Below are 18,526 nucleotides of genomic sequence, written 5' to 3' on the forward strand. Positions count from 1 at the left end.
TTAAAACAAAACAAAACGATTAAAAATTAAAATAATAATAAACACCGACTCCCCCAAAGATCCCCTCCCTTTTATCTCTATGTCCCTCCCCATTGGAGACCCTTTTGGGCTATCCTCACAAGATGACTCTTCTGCCTACATCTCCTGGGCGCTATACTGTGTTTCATGCCTGCACAAGACTCTAGGACCTTAAGCACCAGGGTGTCCCCAGGCCAGGCCTCGCCCCCAACAGGTTGGCCACGCCTCATTCTGTACACTGGATTTTCTTTAGGGTTGCAGGTGGGAGGAAACTAGGCACGGGCACAAAGCCTTTCAAATAGAGACTACGAGGAGGGGGAAGAGTCTGGGATGTGTCTCAAAGACTAAGCTGAGATAGCTGCTCCCGGGTCGAAGGGCAAAACCGTCTCCCACCGCACTTCTTGCATGATTAAATGAGAAGCGCGATGGTACAAGAGGGCGCAGATGAGACAGAGCAACCCCAATTCGACAGTAGGGCCCGACTTTCCCAGCTTCCCTTCCTTGGAAGAGGAGCCTGGCAGAAGAGCTCTGCAAGCCGCAGCCCCAGGCCGAGAGCCTGGAAACGCGCTGGGACCATAGCTCTCTGCAGGCGGTGGAAAGGGCTTGGAGGTGGGCGGGGTCGGGGAAAGGAGAGAGGCGGGGTCTGGAGGTGGGCCTATTTGGTGGGCGGGGCCACGGGGCGGTCCTACGCGCCCAGGCCTGTCAGTCGGCGAGACTCTGGCTCTGCAGAGGAAGATGGCGCCGCGACGAAACAGAGTCTCTACGCTGCCTCGGCTCCAGCTGTGGGTGCTGTTGTTCGTGCCGCTACTGATCGTGCCACAGCCCATCGCCGGCCATGGCGGCAAGTACTCGCGGGAGAAGAACGAGCCCGAGATGGTCGCCAAGCGCGAGCCCGGGGAGGAGTTCCGCATGGAGAAGATGAACCAGCTATGGCAGAAGGCCCAGCGGGTAAGCAGGGAAAATGCACGGGGCTGGGGGTGAGGAGCTGCTTGTGCAAAGGAAAGTGGACCCCTGGTCAAAAGGCCGGCGTGGGCTCTGGGCCGGGGGGTGGCCTACCCTTTGACTGCCTCCCCTAAGTGGCAGGTGAGTCACCCTGACTTCACAATAAGGAGTGACCCAAAGGCCCAAGAGGAACTTGGTGCTGATCTCATGGGACTATAGTTGCCTTTAGCGTAGCTGGGGACCCCAAAGAATGAATGATGCTTACTCTTTCTAGCTGTGCACCCCAGATCGCTCTGTCCGGAAATCCAGTTTTCCAAAGAGCCAGCTATTCAGATGGAGGTAGCCAAGCGCTTTCTACCTGGGGTCTGGCTTGCGAGCCTTTTCTCTGTATTCTCCCCATGGAAAGAAGAGCAGTTGACCTGAGAGGTGACAGACCTGCAACAGCAGAAGTCTCAGTGGACCCATTCCCAAGGGGGTGAGGGGTTAACACCACACAGGTACTACACAGACCTGGAACAGCAGAAGTCTCAGTGGACCCTTTCCCAAGGGGGTGAGAGGTTAATACCACGCAGATACTACACAGACCTGGAGAAGGCCTAAATCAGAGTCCTCTGACATCTTTATCTGATTCTCTTCCTTTTGGAATGGAGATAGCCTGAGGGCTGACCTGGAACTTGGGTCCCCTCCCTGATTGTGACTCTAAACAAGTCCTTGGGCTTTTGTTTTTGGTATTTATAAATAGAGTCTCAGGGCCACAGTATCTTCCTCTCTAGTTGCAGGTTGCACTTTAGCCCTCTGAGCTTGAACATTCCTAAGGTTGGGAGGATAGTAAATAATTTGCAAACAAAGAGTGAGTTTTTTGTCTTTTTTTTCTTTTTCTTTCTTTTTTTTTTTTTCTTGAGGGTTCCTCAGTAGCTTTGGAGCCTGTCCTCTTGTAGACCTGGCTGGCCTCAAACTCATGGAGATCTGCCTGCCTCTGCCTCCCGAGTGCTGGGATTAAAGGTGTCCACCACCACTGCCTGGCTGAGTGAGTTTTAAAAGAAAGCTGTGGAGAAACTTTGGCCCTGGAGGGCAGAGAGGTAGATAATTAGGAGGTTGACTTCTAGGGCCAGGGGCGTGGTACCTCCTGTATAACTGCTCCACTGGCCCTTCCTGAACTGCCACAGGGTCCAGCTTGAGTCCCAGCCAGTGTCTTTGAGGTGCTGCGGCCAGAGCGGGACAATTGCAGTGTCCAGCCTGCAAAGGTTTGCTCCTGAAGAAGCAGTTCAGCTCCCTGGAGAAACAGGCCAGGAGCACAGCTGGGGGTGGGGGTGGGGGGATGTGAGAAGAGCAGCAGGGCCATGGGAACCATCTAGAGTAAAAGGGCCCACTGTCCCTGACAGCTGTCGCTGTGTCCCCACTGTGAGGAACACCATGTGTGCACTTGGGATTACCCAGGATGAGACACACTAGTCTGATAGAGTAAGGACTACTGGGGAAATACAGTCCAGTGCGCATAGATCCTGGGATCCCCTTTTGCTCAGAAGCTGGCCCCCAAGTCCTCCACCTGCATGTCCAGGTACTTTCTCAGACCTACTGTGGCAGGTCACCTGTCCTCATCTGTGCCTATGTGGTTCGTGTCCTTCCCTGTCGTGCCCACTGATTTGTTGGGCATCGGGTTATGGCTTTCCTCATTGTCCCCAGCTCCTTGTCACTGCTAGGATGGCTGCTCTCCTCATCTGTCTAGGCCTTGGGCTGCCTGTCCTTCCAGCCTTCTAGCCTTAAAGCTCTGCAATGAGGGGATTTTTTTGCTAAACAGAGAGGGACAATTTTCCAGGTGGCTTTCCCTTTTAGGATGTCTTGTGTCCACTCCCCACTTCCAAAGAGCCTAGGCCTTAAGGACACAGGTTGAGTATAGCTGCTTTCTTTTCCTTCCAGATGTAGAGGCTTCCAGCTGCTAATTCCTCTGCTTTGGGGCGGAGCACCAGTTCTTATCTTTCATGTAAACCTTTAGAATTGGCCTTCTGTTCCTCCAAGAGGAGATGGTTATCAGTGCCGTCTCTTCTGTGCCCAACCCCACTGCTTTAGGTAGATTGGTCCTCACCTAGGCCCTTCCCAGGTTGTCTCGGGTTCCCAATGATCTTCCTTCACCATCCAGGAGGTTTTAACCTTTAAAGTCTGTGTTTCTTTGTTTTCCAAACACAAAACTACAGAGTAGTAACTGGAATATAGTTTATCACATATGAAGCCAAAGAAAATGTGGCAGAGCTGTGTGCCTCACCCCATTTTCAGCCTTTTGAAGACCCGAGGTCTCCTTGAGACCCCAGGGAGTGGAGTGGGCTATGGGAGGGTTCTGCAGAGGCATGGAACCCACCTCCATCTTGTGAGATTGAGCAATTTGAAACTTGGAGGGGGGGCTCATTGCTTCATGCCAGGCTAGCCTTCATTCCCTGACTCTGGTATTACCCAGTTCCTGTTTCATAGACATGCTTAGGATGAGCTGTGAGCCGTTCAGTGGGGACTCAGGGCACATCCATCCTGACTCAGTGCTGTGACGTGCCTAGTGTGTTGCAAGATGAAGACTCCTGGCAGTGTGGAGAGCAAAGGACTGTCCCTGGAGTTGGGGTAGTGGAACCTCTGCAGGTTGTTACACACTCCCAGAGACCCAGTTTTTCACACTTGTAGAGCTGCCAGTATTCAGATGATGGGAGTTCTCAGGTCTCCTGGGAGCCTGGCCCGGAACTTGGTCTGTAGACCAGACTGGTCTTGAACTCATAGAGTTCACCAGCCTCTGCCTCCCAAGTGCTGGGATTAAAGGCATGGACCACCACTGCCCGACTTTTTTTTTTTGACAGGGTCTCTTTGTGGTAGTATTTCTAGTATGAACAAGGCCCTGGATCTGTGTGTTATGGTTAAAAATAAAACGCTGCAGATCCCCAAGTGGCGGCAGTGGGCAATGGGCCATGAGACCAGGGCGGGACACAAAGGCAGCCAGGTCCCAGGCAGGGAGCCGCGTGGTGGGTGAGAGAACTTGGTGGGGCAGCCAGTCCCATGAGGAGCCGCAGCCCCTGTGGGTGAGAGACAGAGACAGACAGGCACGCCATGCAGAGTGAGGCTGGTTATTTATTTAGTGCCTTATGGAAGGGAAAAAGAAAGGGGAGAAGGGATAAGAGCGGAGAGAGAGAGGGAGGAGGGTGGGAGAGGAGCCACGGCAGCAGCTACCTCTTTGGGAGAGAGACAGAAAAGAAAAGAGCTCAGACTGGGAGCAGAAGGAAGATCTGCCTGCCTCGGCAGTGGAGGGGGGAGTGGGCGGGGCTTGTTTCTTAAGGACAGGACCGTCCTAGTACCTCAAAAAAAAAAAAAAAAAAAAATTAAGGCCGGGCGGTGGTGGCACACATCTTTAATACTGCACTCGGGAGGCAGAGGCAGGTGGATCTCTGTGAGTTAGAGACCAGCCTGGTCTATAAGAGCTAGTTCCAGGACAGGCTCCAAAGCTACAAAGAAACCCTATCTCTAAAAACCAAAAGAAAAAAAATTAAAATATTATTAGAAAGATATATGTAAATTCCGTCTTCTACTCTGGTGGTTCTTTTTCTTCTCATACTTATTGTAAGAAGTCACCATTTCTTCACCGAGTCAGTGCTTGGCTGGTGTACCCTTTACCCGTGTCAGGATAGGAAGGTGCGGTGCCCTGCTGCAGGAGGCTGCTAACAGCTGTGAGCTTCTTACCTGGCCCTGGGACTTCCAGACCTGCTCTACTATGTCTCTAGCTGGGTTCCTGACATAGGGCCTCAGTCTTTGAAATCCTTGTGTGTCTGTCTGCAACCTCCAGCCCAGCACACACTGAACGCCCCCAGGTCTGTTGCCCATGTCTGTCACACAGTAGCTTATCTCGTGTTGCTTCTGTCTTGGGCAGCTTCATCTGTCTCCTGTGAAGCTGGCTGAGCTTCACTCTGACCTGAAGATACAAGAAAGGGACGAACTCAACTGGAAGAAACTGAAGGTGGAAGGCTTGGACAAGGATGGGGAGAAAGAAGCAAGGCTGATCCACAACCTCAACGGTACCTTCCTGCTCTCATAGCGGGTGCAACCACAGCCCCCAGGCCAGGCTGAGGGAGGGGGCTGTTGGGACAGCTTCTTCAGAACTAGCCCTCAGAGTCCCTGCCTCAGGCCTGATGCTGAGTGTGGAGCTGGTCCCCCAGGAAAGGAGGCCGGGAGCTGTCGGAAGTAGGCAGCCAGCTCCTCAGAGATGGGGGTAGGCTCAGAGATAGAGGAATGCAGATGTTCTAAGGAAGTGAGCTAGTGAGCATCATCTGGCTATCTAGTGTCCTGGGTAGGAAGTCGTTTCTTCCAGCTTGGCAGAGCATGGCCCACAACTCAGGTAGGGCGAGGTTGCTTAGGCGATGGTTTCTTCTCACCTGTGTGGGTAGCCTGGCAGCAGACTTAGCAGGACTTGGAGTTGACACCTGAAGCTGCCTCTCCTCCATGCGGGCCCCTCCCTTCACTGCTCAAGTCATGGTCAGTGCTGGCCCCACACCTGGAGGACCAGAGTGCAGACCCAGAACCTGGGGGTAAGAAGCAGACACTGCTGGTAATCACTTGAGGAAGGCATTAGGCCTCCAAGCTAGAATCAGCTCCACCCTGGGCCAGAACAGATCCTAGTCACATGGGAGCAGCCTCATCTGGACCCTCAGCTCTTGTGCAAAACCCTGCATGGACTCAGTCCTATGGGGCAGCAATCCTGCTAGTCTGTTCAGGGACATACCTGCTATCAGCCCCAGGGCTACCTCACTCCACACTGGGCCTGGACATTGCAGAGAACTATGTGAGCCTCTTCTGAACCATCTTGAGCAATTTGTTTATGGACCCGAGTCTGATAGAGCCCAAGCTCCTCTCCTATCCCGATCCAGCTCAGGCACCAGGGTTACCCAGGTTGAGGGTAACAGACAGTTCTTTTCCGTGGTGGCAAGAAATGAGCAGGCTTGGGTTGGGCAGCAAAGCTGTAGAGGCGATACCAGGTACCGGCTCTCTGAGGCTAAGAGGCATCTGACCATACTGATTTTACCATGTTGCCCAGGCTGCCCCTGAACTCCAAGACTTAAACAATCCTCCTGCCTCAGCCTCCCAAGAGCAGGGCTTGCAGGCACCAGCCGCTGTCCACTTATAAAATAGCTTTGTATGGTCTAGGTCAGACTCCAGATCGAGTCATAGTGTATGTACCCACAGTGTCTGCTGCCCACGGATGCCTCCTGACCTGCCAGTAGAAGTGACATGGTCACTGAGAATGCTATAGAGGGGTTGTGACTGGAGCAAAGCCATGTGCGCACAGACTGGACATTAGGACTGTGTGCCTCACAACACATTATCCCAGGTGCTTCCAGGCAGAGTGAGGTACCATAGTTCTTAGGCCTGTGAAAAGGGTAGAAATCCCCCAAAGACAGGTACAGACTGAGCAACAGGGACACTTTGCCTGGCTGGCCATGACTGAAAGCAGACCCCAGCAGACGGAACGGGATGGGGGCTGCGTGTTAGCCATGTATGTGCCAACGGATCCACTAGAACGTGGAGGCCACAGTGCCATGTGGAACTGCCCAGTGAGAGTTGTAGAGCCCTAGAGGAATGCTGGGTTCGGTGGGTCGCCAGCTTAGATACACTAGGGTAACACAACAGAGATTCTGTGCCCTTTCTAGAGAAGACAGGGTTACAGGTGAGGGGACAGATCCCCACAGCTAAGTGAAAATTAGGCCTAGGAGTGTCTGCCCTGAAGAGACAAGCAAGCCCTCTAACTAACAGGCTTTATGGGTGGCTGCTCACGGCATGCGAGTTCCATGACAGCCTGTCTGGCGGGGGCATGGAAGTTAGAGGACAGGCATTTTGAAGTCAGCTGGCTGACTTGCCCCTGTTGTGTGTTGGTGATAAGAAGTGTCAAGTCCTCCGGAGTAGAGAGGCTGTGGTGTGGGTATGCACAGAGCCTGGGCACCTCAGAGGCTAGGTGCCATCATCCTGACACCCAGGAGACTGTTCTCTGCTGGCTTTTGCTGGGGTTTGGCATATGCCAGAAGTGGAAGCATCATGATGCGGTCCTAAAACTCTACATCAGGCCATACCCTCCCTGCCCATGAGCTCCTGATTCAGGAAGGCTGGAGCAGAGGTTGTCTGTGGTGGAACCCATGTGAGGTCACGCCCAGGACCCGAGCACCTGACCTGATGCATCTTCTCCTCAGATCTAGTGTGGTCACTTAGGAGAGGGGTGGAAGGAATCTTCTAGAAAATGAGCAGACACCTTCTGGCTCCTGTGGCAGCTCCTCCCTGTCTTGGGAAACTGTCCAATAAAAATCCAATGTCCCCTCTCTAGTCATCTTGGCCAGGTATGGACTGGATGGAAGGAAGGACACCCAGATGGTGCACAGCAACGCACTCAATGAAGACATCCAGGATGAGCTGGGGGACCCCAGGCTGGAAAAGTTGTGGCACAAGGTACCACTTGCCTTTACCCCTTCCTTACCTTTGAACTTGAACCGACTGTCTACAGAGTTAAGATGTGGGACTGTGGGCTCACGCTCTCTCCTTTCTCCCTCTCTCTGTCCATGGGACACGATCTGTGCTGTCCTAGTTGGTCAACCTGGGACTTCTCCACTGCTCCTAGCTGTCAGGACCGCAGGCGTTAGGCAGGCTCTTCACAGTGTATGGCCAAATCACATAGGTGTCTGGTCAGGCTGGTTTGTCTCTGGTTCTGGCCTGTGGTCCCGCTTTTCTGTGCTTAGTGAGGAAAGGGACCCTGTTGGTGTGGGCTCTTGCTGTGTTGGGTTGAGTCTGGTCCATCTTTGCTTTGGGTACAAACCTAAGCAGAGAGCACAAGTGTGGGGAGGAGCTGAGGCATGGCAGTGGTTCAGTTCCACTGGCCCACTTGTCCGGCTTCTGAAGTAGCCTGTCTGGGTATACTGATCTGGTCCCTGTTGGACTGTGGAGATGGCCCTGCTGTCCTCACCATCCACACAGCTACAAGAGTTAAGCAGATGCCAGGGTCCTTCCTCTCCCTTCTCTGACTGCCCTGTCAAATCTGGGGACATCAAGGAAAAGGGAAGGGACACAACCCATCACATCAGGAGCGTCCAATTTGATTTTTCTTTTCCTGGTGCACCTAGTCGAAGGTCACAAGGCTTGCAGAGGATGAGAACAGCCCCAAGCTCTTTGCCCTGGAGCAAGGCCTGAACTCCCTGGGGTGTACTGATGGACAGGACAGGCGTGGTCACGCCAGACTGTTTCCTCTTAGGCAAAGACATCAGGGAAATTCTCCAGCGAGGAGCTGGACAAGCTGTGGCGAGAGTTTCTGCACCACAAGGAGAAGATCCACGAGTACAACGTGCTGCTAGACACACTGAGCAGAGCTGAAGGTACCTCCACGCCCACCTGAGCTGAGCAGGTTCCCTGATTCCCGAGGGTTATTTGTGGGGAGGGGACAATTTCATCATGGTTCCACCCATGTTCATGAATGCAAATGGGTTTTGTACCAGTTGTGTAAGGCCAGTACGGCCGCACAGATGAAAGGTGTTTCTGGGGTGGCTGAGGCACCCTGACATAGCAAGCTACCTCTCTCTGACACAAGCCAGCCACCATCACTTCTGACTGGTATGACCTTGCCAAGTATGGGACCTGAGAAAAGTCAGAGCCATTGAGGGCCACGGAGGTCCCTTGGGTACAGATACTGAGACATTCACCCTTAGATGTCTGCGTGAGAAAGCACAATCCTCAGCCAGCACTGAGGGTTGCAGAGGCGTGACCCAGTAGATGGGCTCAGGGCCATCTTGGCCCCTAGAACCTCAGGCCTGCAGGGGAAGTCCTTGTCAGACATTCTATGTCTCGTCCACTCCACAGAAGGTTATGAGAACCTCCTCAATCCCTCTGACATGAGCCACATCAAGAGTGAGGCCCTGAGCAGCAAGCACGGGGAGCTGAAGGACAGGCTGCGGAGTATCAACCAGGGCCTAGACCGCCTGCGGAAGGTCAGCCACCAGGGCTACAGCCCCACCACTGGTAAGCCCTTGCCCCTGTGTGACCCTTACGCCTGCTGATGCCTGATGGGGGAATTGTCTGCTTCTGTCTGATGAGGGCAATGGATAAATACATGGTTAGGGGACAGGGGACAGGTACACGGACTCAGTAGTGCTGGGAGACTTGTCAAACTCAGTCCTTGTCTGTGTTAGAGTGGCCTGTCCTGGGCCCCACTTCCTGTAGCTGTAGTATAAATGTCTGGGCCAGAAACTGGAGAGATGGCTCAGTGATTAGGAGCACTGGTCTCTTCCAGAGGACCCAGGTTCTGTCCCCAGCACCAACATGGCCGTTCACAACCATCTGTAACTGCAGTCCCAGGTGAGCCAATTCCCTCTTCTGGCCTCCGTGGACACTATTATGCCTGTGATAAGTAGACGTACACGCAGACAAAACACTCATACACATAAAAACAAAGGTTAACTTTTTAAAAAATGTTTGGGCCGACCCTCAGCCCTATCACCAAATTTGGTTTGAAGTGATATCAAAATGGCCCTCTAGTTGGCCCCATCCAGGCTGTTGTTCAGTCTTAATCTCACATGGGACCGTCTCCCCATCCCCTTGCCAGTGGAGGCCATAAGCAGGATGACAGCTTCTGCTGCAGGGACAGTCCCACCCTCTCGGGACTTACAAGTGTTAGGGCAAGGCTTGCTGCCCATCCTTGCAGTGAGTGCCTGGTTTCATGGGCCAAGTCCTGCTTGCACAGCCTTAGATAGCATGGGCCCAGGCAGAACCTCCTTCTGGGGCGCACCTGCAAGGCCTTGCAGGCGAGGTTGGGCTGGGCTTGAGGCCTGTTATGAAATCATAGCACCCTATCCCAAGACTGCTTGCTGTGGAAGTGACCAGTCTACCTGTAGGCCAGCTGTGAGGTTCTGTTGCTGGGTTAATAGGGACTGTGCAAGGGAGTCTGGCCATGGTCAGTGTGCGGGATGTCACCCCTTTCTCTAACCACAGTCCCACCCTGTAGTTGGAATTTTTTCTTTGGGCCAGCAACCATCTCCCAAATAAAGACACAGAAACTTGCTATTGGGTGCTGAACAGATGGCTCAGAGGTTAAGAGCACTGGCTGCTCTTCCAGAGGTCCTGAGTTCAATTCCCAGCAACCACATGGTGGCTCACAACCATCTGTAATGAGATCTGGTGCCCTCTTCTGGTATGCAAGCATACGTGCAGGCAAAACAATGTATACATACATAATAAATAAATAAAAATCAATCTTTATTGCTGGGCGGTGGTGGCACATGCCTTTAATCCCAGCCAGCCTGGTCTACAAGAGCTAGTTCCAGGACAATCTCCAAAGCTACAGAGAAACCTTGTCTCGAAAAACCAAAAAAAAAAAAATCTTGTTATTAATTATGAATGCTCAGCCTGAGCCTAGACTTGTCCCACTAGCTCTTTTAATTTAATTTAACCTGTTCCTATTCATCTACATTGGCCTTGAGACTTTTTACCTTTCTTTCATTCTGTATGTTCTACTTTCCTGCTTCCTCCATGTCTGGCTGCCAGGCCCCTGGCATCCCTTTTTCTTCCTTCTTCCCCACCCCCTCCCCTCAACCTAAATTCCTCCTCCTACTTACTCTGCCAGGATGTCCTGCCTAGACCTCCTTCCTCACTATTGGCCATTCAGCTTTTTATTAGGTCAATCAGGTGCCTTAGGCAGGCAAGGTAAGACAGCAACACATCTTTACATAGTTAAACAAATGCAACACATCTTAAAATAGTTAAACAAATATTCTGCAGCACTACCCTCCGTGAGCCATCTCCTAGGGAGCATCCAGACAGTCCTTCACTTCTCCCACTGGCCTGCCTGTTCCCAACCCCTACGCTCCCGGGAAAACCAGGGTTCCCTTGGGTCCTAGACAGGAAGGGCCCTGTGGAAGACTAGGATCTTCTGCTGTGACTCAGGGGTAGCCGGAGGCCAGGGAGCCTTGCTGGATGGCTATCTATTTATGCCAGAGGTGCGTTGACATCAAAGGTTCATGGGAGCTTAGAAGGTGAATGGCCAAACCCCAGCCTTAACTCAGTGACACTCAGCCCTCCCCAGTGCCCAGCTGGTTTTCATGATCCTATCACACCCCTGCTCTCCCTCACTCTCAACCTCAGAGGCAGCCGGGGACATGCTGATGGTACTGGCCAGGCCTGGCAGGTGATTCTGAGTCCCGGGGATGTGACCCCGTCACTTGAGGAAGTGAGGTTACATCTAAGCTGGTGCCGTGAGCACAGACCAGGTACTTAGTGCTCCCAAGATGCAACACACACACTATTCCCTCGGGCTGACAGGCCATGTGGGCCCCCAGCACCAGGGTGTGTCCTGCCTTGTGACCTACCCAAACAGACAACCCCTTGCTCTCTTGCAGAGTTTGAAGAGCCTCGAGTGATAGATCTGTGGGACCTGGCCCAGACCGCCAACTTCACTGAGAAGGAACTGGAGTCTTTCCGGGTAAGGGAACTGGGAGGCAAAGCTGTGTCGCCTTCTGCTGTGGCCTCCATCTCTTGCTGGTCTCCAATGGCATCAGGCTCTCGTTCTTTTCCATCATACTGGAGTGCCTTTGTGTTTGTGTCCTGACCCTTTTCCTTCTGCCCCTGGCCTCTGCAGCCAAGTGGTAGCAGGTGGACACACCTCCCACGTCAGCAGTCTCAGTGCCTGCTGTGTGGTATCTGGCTGTCGGGGTGAAGGTGGGGTCTGCCTGGCATTGTGCTGTGAGGTGTGGAGAGGGACAATGATGACCAAGGTGTAAGGTGTGAGGTGTGGGCAGCACTGCAGGAGGCTGAGAGGTGGAGTATCCTCTAAGGATTGTTGATAGTTAGCTGCTGTTTAGGGTAGGATAGGACATGCTTGGGACCTATGTGGTTTGAGGCTTCCAAATTCAAGGCTCCTCCAGTGTTTCTGTGCTCGCGAAGTCCAGGGTGGAGCTTCTAGAGGCCGCCACTGACCTCCCAGAAAGCACTGGACCCATGGGGCAAAAGAGAGCAGTCAGGGGAGGCACCAGCAGCAGGCAGCCTTTGAGAGGCAGAGGAGCCCTTGGGAGGCAGGGCAGTGAAATGGACGTGAGCCTGTTCTTATAGAGGTTGAGTTTGTGGCCCTGGGAAGAAGAGACTTTGGATCCCAATATCCAGGCTACCTCAGTCATGATCTCATGAAGGCAGAAGACAGAGTAACCACCAGGTGATGAGCCTGTTGGAGGAGGGGCTCCTGGTGACCCCATCACTTATGCCAGGGACAGGGAGCTGTTTCCTGGCCTTCTGAGATGTGGGCTTGACTCCTAGGCTGGCCACGCTGCAGACTGACTGAGGTGTCCTGCAGCAGTGGTGGGGTCACCAGGAGCCCCTTTGGATAAAGTTAATACCTGGGCATCAGCCTATACATGGGACCAGGAAGGAGCTGGATGCCCAGCAGGCACGGCTGATGTTCCCAGAGGTAGCATGTCTAGATGTGGTAGGTGGGAGCAGAGTCAGCACGGGAAAGAAGGTATCCAGGGATGAGAGGTCAAAGGTCCCTGCTGTCACCAGGTTCTGGTGGACAACCCGTTCAGAGATCCTTAGCAGTAAGCAGGTACTAGTTCTCAGGTGTGCAGCCTGGTGGTTGCCCACAGTGGTCAGGACTGGTGCTGGACAAGAGACAGGCACCTCTGGTCTCTGTGTTGGAGGAGACTAAGTTGTTGGCACCTTCTAGGAGGAGCTCAAGCACTTCGAGGCCAAAATCGAAAAGCATAACCACTACCAGAAGCAGCTGGAGATTTCCCACCAGAAGCTGAAGCACGTGGAGAGCATTGGGGACCCCGAGCACATCAGCCGCAACAAGGAGAAGTACGTGCTGCTGGAAGAGAAGACCAAGGAGCTGGGCTACAAGGTGGGGCACGCCTTCCCTTCCACCCAGTCCTAGTCAGCCCTATCGGGTCTCAGACACATGACCTGACTCAGGGAAACACAGATGCTGTCCATGGGAACTGTGACTGGCCAGGTGCTCCGTGGGGCAGATGCTGGCACTGCCGACACACATGATGCCTGTAGACATGCAGGACAGAAAGCATTGTTACAGCCAGGCACAGAGAGCTGTGCACCAGCAGTCACCACTTTGAGAGAACTCATTAGAACCACAGATCAAGTCTGGTCCTGGCCTGGCAAGCCACTAAGGTTCTGTGCCCATGTGTAAGGGTCAGAAATGGAGTTCTCTGTGTCCTCCTGCAGGCATCCACTACTGTGAGGGGGAGTCAGTGTCTTTACGGCTCATCACAGGTCTCCTAAAAATAATAGGGCAGACAAACACCCCAGTGCCATTGCCTTCGGGGATGATCTACTTCCCTGTTTGTTTAGTATTCCTCTTGTTTTTGAGTCTTCCTTATGGCGCATTCTAGAAGGTTATGAAATGGAAGGTAAGCCAGAGTGTTTAGCGTTGGTTTTCAGCTGTCTGTTGTGCCCTCATGAAATGGCAGACTTGCCTTGCTGTCCCTCACTGACAGTGTCCCTTCCACAGGTGAAGAAGCATCTGCAGGACCTGTCCAGCAGGGTCTCAAGAGCTCGGCACAATGAGCTCTGAGGAGAGGAGCCAGCAGCAGCAGTCCCCAGAGGCTCTTGAAGACCCCGGGAGCCGCCAGCGTGTCATCTGCATGCACAGACCTGTGGTAGCTGGTGTAGCTGGCCACAGTGACTTGGCGAGGACGATTTGGACACATCAGTATGATCCTGCCGTGTGGTTGGCAAGAACTTCTCTCAAGTGTGGCTGTCATCACCCTGGTTGAGGGCCGTGGGTCCAGCTACCAATGAGATGTGACCATCCTCCATGCTGCAACAACCCGTTTACACTGAAATTATATAAATCTGTCACTGGAATGTTATATATGGAGTCCTTAAATACATGGCAGGATTTTGAGCCATCCAGTCCTTGCCTGGTATCTCGACGGATTGGGTCCACTTGAGTCAGAGCTGGCACCGTGGCCAAGTAAGTTACAGATGAAAGGAGGAAGGGTGGGCTCGTCTACCCACTTGAAGCATTTGCCTGAAGGCCCCATTCTCTCTCTTTGGTCCCCAGACAACTGCTTTCTCCCTCCCCAGTGTCCCGATCCCAGATGGTTTTAAATCAAGAGCCCATAAGAGGTGAGATTTCAGGAAAAAGATGGCATAGGTAAAGCCAGCTGGTTAGGGGGAGGGGCATTTTCTGCCTCCCAAAATATCCCGATGGGCTTCCATGTCCAGACTCAGTATCTGATCCCTCACACAGGAAAGTAGCCAAAAGGGTCTCTGACCCCTTCAGCTGATCCTGGACGATCAGGCCGTTTGGGTTTGAGATCTTCTGGATGTCAGCTCAAAGTTGAAATCTGCCTAACAGTGCAATGTTAGAGTGTCAGCATCGGAGATAGGGCTTGGTGAATAAAATGCTTGCCCTGCAAGCTTGGGGTCTAGAGTTCAGATCTCCAGAACCATGGGAATGCCTGGTGGGTGTGGTGGCCTGCCGGTAATCCCAGCACTTGAGAGGCAGGGAAAGAGGACAGCCAGGGCGAGCTGGCTAGATGTATCGGTCAACTAGCAAAAGTAGAGCATGATGGGAGAAGACACACACAGTTCTGATTGTACACACACACGTATACCTATACACAAGTGAATACACGTAGATGTTCATACATGGGCAAAACTTCCAGGGCAGCATGCAAGAAGCCTGTGGGTTAAGGACAGCAGCAACAAGGAATAGCACGCTACACTGGCTCCCTCCCCCCACAGTATGTGCCACTGTCCATGCCAGCTAGGATGTGTCCCTTTCAGAACTAGTAAAGATCTGCCCATTGTTCTCAGCGGTGTCTGAGGCCCAGAGAAGTGCTTGTCACCAGGGGCTCAGCGCTACCTTTCTGGTTCAGCACAAGACATACACTCAGGTACCCATCAAGGGCCCCCTGTGCCACACATAGCTCAGGAACCTTTGATGATGCTGGGTCCCAGACACCAGGCTCAGAGTCAACTGCAGGGGAAATGCCTGGTATCAGAGATGCAAGAGGAGATGGGGCCTTCACTCTGGTTTGTTTCTGTCCCTAGAGCCAGAAGCCATGGCTGCATTCTTGTGTTGAAATATAAATGTGTTTGTGGGAGCCCAGTGAGCCCTCTCAGTGTGAGTGGTGCAGAGCCCATAGCTGAGCTGGGAGCAGATGTGACCAGTATAGGAGCTGCCTGCTCCTGAGAGCTGACCTCTAGATATGAAACCAGGAGGCTACTCCTGGCTAACCCTCGGAAGTCAGTCCCTACAAACTGCTCCCTGGATGAGTGACTCTTGGCAAGGAAACCACAAACCTAGACGAGGTGGTTCTGGTTGGCAGTGCTCTGCCACCTAGCAAAAGTGACTGAAAGTCCTCAGGCTGGCAGGTTAAGGCATTTGCTGCTAAGGCTGGTGACCTAAGTTCAGTCCCCAGGGACCGTATGGTAGAAGGAAAGAACAGATTCATGTAAGTTGTCCTCTGACTACAAGTGGGCTGTGACATGTGTGCTCACACAATAAATAATTTTCAAAGTGTTCTTTCTGGGAAGATGACCTGTGTCCCTATTTTTCCAACCCAAAGGTAAGGTCCCATGAGCCCATGGTAGCTCACAGTTGAAAACAAGACAGCCAGGCCCAGGAGTGAGTGAGAACTTGTAGGAGGAGCAGGAGAAAGGGAGGCACTGATGCTGGATGATCTGTGGTGAGACAAACGGGGATGCAGGCATCTGAATGGCACCTCTGGACCCAAGAGAGACATCTGCATTGAAAAGTGTCTTCACACCGGTGGTAGTGTAAAGGGAGCTGGAGCCACTTGGTTCATTGTTGGAAGACTAAAGCCACCTTGCATCATGCACAATGCAAAATGTGCTTATAGCCAGTGTGCAAACCGTACTGCTAATAACAAAAAGGTGGCCAGGCAGTAGTGGTGCACGCCTTTAATCTCAGCACTCTGAGGGAGGCAGAGGTCGGGGAATCTCTGAGAGTTCAAAACTAGCTTGGTCTACAGAGTGAGTTCCAGGACAACCAGGATTACACAGAGAAACTCTGTCTCAGAAAACCAAAAAGACCAAAGGAGAAGGTTTTCCTGAAGGGAGACCAAGTCGAATGGTTTAGTCATAGAGGAGAGGTTTAAGTTAGAACTCATCAGAATCAGAAATCTACTCAGCAAAGATGCCACTTAAGGAAGTCAACAGAAAAGGAAGGGCTGGGGCTCAGTTGGCAGAGTGCCCACTTAGCACGCACAGAGCCCTGTGGTCAATCCCCAGCGCCTCTTGAACTGGATGAAGCAGAGACCAAAGTTTCAGAAGGCTAAAGTTCTCCTGGGCACGTGAGACCTTATTTCCAAAAAGATATTATTTACAGTGCATGAGAAAGGGCTCGCCTAAACCTTAGAGAATTGTCTAGTCAGTTCTTTTAATGAACAAAAGGCACATGTAGACTGTTTGCCAGGGGCCAGCAGCATGCACAGGGGGTGAAGAAATGCAGATTCTTCTAGTGAGATGCCGCTGTTACCCTCTCCCCTGAAATAGCTGAGCTCAGATCCTCCAGGCCCTGGTGTGTGTGAGTGTGTATGTGTGTGTGTGTGTGTGTGTTGCAGTGACACCTTTTTGAACACCACTCAACCATACAACCTGAACTGGCACCAGCATGAATGCATGTCCTAAGATAATAACGCCATATAGCAAGTTTGCTTATAGCTGTCCCGGCTGTAAGCAACCTGACTGAGGAGGAGTGTTAGAGGCATAATGTATGGTGTGTTTGTGTGCTAGGACAGTGACTTGCTTACATAATGTGTGAATCCTAGCCCTTGGCTTAGCTAGCACCGCTGAATGCAAGACAAAATGAATCTTTAGAGACGGGTGCCAAGGCATCAGCGGCACACTGACTCTGCAATGGCTGATGGAGGGTGTGCTCCTGAAGATGAAAGCTAAAGTCAAGGAAGCATGGGACCCAGCCCAGGAAAGGTACCTGAAAGCTGCAAGGTACCAACAGCTGCTAACAGAAAGCCCTTGACTAGAATGGTTCAGAAGTTTCAAGAAGAGAATCAACAACAAAAAGGGTTGCAGCCTGCCTTGGCCATTCTGAGATGAGATTACACAGCTGGAATAGTGTTGACCATGTATGAATTGGGAGTCACAGGAAATTGCCTCCCAAAGAGAGCTGAAGTTTAGCAAGGAGGGAAGCAGAGTGATGGGCATCACTGCCCTGGAGTTCTCAGTCACACTGGGTAAGCACGAGAGTGAGCCTAGCCAGGGCTGCGTGCGGCAAGCACAGGGGATGTGTGTGTGTGCAGGTGGCACAGAGCATCCTCCTGGTCCACGTGGAGAACAGATGTGCAGGAGCTGGACTGACAGGTGACCACAGATGGACACGTTCATATAGTGACAAACACAAGAAATCTTAAGACAGCTGAAAGTGGAGGCTGCACGGGGTTGCTCTCTCTGATAAATCTAGATCTAGGTGCTAGGCAGGTGGAATGCTTGCTTACCGCACACAAAGCCCTAGTTTGGTCCCTAACCACATAAACTGAGTGTGCGGGCACAACCCTGGGATCCTGGGACTTGGGAGATAGAGGCAGGACGATCACTTCAGGTCATCCTTGGCTACACTGAATTCAAGGCTGGCCTGAAATCCGGTCTCAACAACAACAAAGAAATCTGACTTCAGAAACGTCTCTGATGGAAAACATCAGGAAGTGCCCATCTATGGTGTCATAATAAACAGCTCAGTGCAAGAAAGCTAAAAACACAAGCAGGCTGTGCAGAGAGGCCACTCTGAAGCCATGGAGCTGTGGGAGTGCCTGGGAATCTGCTGCTCCTCTGATCATGGGGGAAATGGAAATAGGACTCAGGACACACCAGCACACACCCTGATGGCAGAAGGCACATTACCCAATCCTCCAGACATTCATTGCAACTAATGAGGAATAAAAATCTGACAGAAGCCAAAGATGGACACCTAGCAGAAATTGTACCACCCACCAGAAGGCAGCATCTTGCAGTAGGACAGGTCACCTGAGCCTCCATACCCATCAGTAATGCCCAACGACCCACCAAGGCTCACATGCACAGTGTGTTACCAGATACACGAAGTCACAGTAGCAGTATGGCTTCTCACAATGATTGACAGTGGATGGGCTAGGGTGGCAATGCGGCTTCTCAGTGTATTGATAGGAAATAGGCAATGCCTACTTAGAATGCCATTTGTATAAGATAAAAATGTTGGGGTCTGGAGAGATGGCTCAGGTTAAGAGCACTGACTGCTCTTCGAGAGGTCCTGAGTTCAATTCCTGGCAACCACATTATGGCTCACAGCCATCTGTAATGAAATCTGGTGCCCTCTTCTGGCGTACAGGCATACACGGAGGCTGAATGTTGTATACATAAATAAATCTTTTAAAAAATGTTGGCATATGTATGTGGTGTGTAAGTATGTGCATGTATATATTTACACGTGTGAGCAAATAATGGGGAAGTTGCATGACTGCATGTGTGTGCATATAAGTGGAGGCCCAAAGTGGGTTTTCTCAATCATGCTCAACTTTGGGTCTCTGACTGAACCTGGAATTCAGCAATT

At 52.1% G+C, this 18,526-nt stretch overlaps 1 protein-coding gene across 1 annotated transcript; it reads left to right on the forward strand.

Annotated features, from left to right (window-relative positions):
- Positions 1-701: 701 nt before the first annotated feature.
- On the forward strand, positions 702-13,866 carry Lrpap1 (LDL receptor related protein associated protein 1). The gene is made up of 8 exons (XM_050140918.1): positions 702-966; positions 4,856-5,000; positions 7,295-7,416; positions 8,213-8,333; positions 8,815-8,973; positions 11,346-11,428; positions 12,662-12,838; positions 13,463-13,866. Exons 1-8 carry the CDS (start codon positions 754-756, stop codon positions 13,523-13,525), a joined length of 1,083 nt encoding a protein of 360 aa, XP_049996875.1. The 5' UTR covers positions 702-753; the 3' UTR covers positions 13,526-13,866.
- Positions 13,867-18,526: the final 4,660 nt, after the last annotated feature.

Source organism: Alexandromys fortis, unplaced genomic scaffold (assembly GCF_014885135.2).
Source record: "Alexandromys fortis isolate MF-2015 unplaced genomic scaffold, M_Fortis_MF-2015_v1.1 scaffold_7, whole genome shotgun sequence".
Lineage (NCBI taxonomy): Eukaryota > Metazoa > Chordata > Mammalia > Rodentia > Cricetidae > Alexandromys > Alexandromys fortis.

Coding starts and splice junctions, on each gene's coding strand:
- Lrpap1 (XM_050140918.1), top strand. CDS start 754: ATGGCGCCGCGACGAAACAGAGTCTCTACGCTGCCTCGGCTCCAGCTG. Junction 967..4,855: donor TATGGCAGAAGGCCCAGCGG/GTAAGCAGGGAA, acceptor TGTCTTGGGCAG/CTTCATCTGTCTCCTGTGAA. Junction 8,334..8,814: donor CACACTGAGCAGAGCTGAAG/GTACCTCCACGC, acceptor TCCACTCCACAG/AAGGTTATGAGAACCTCCTC.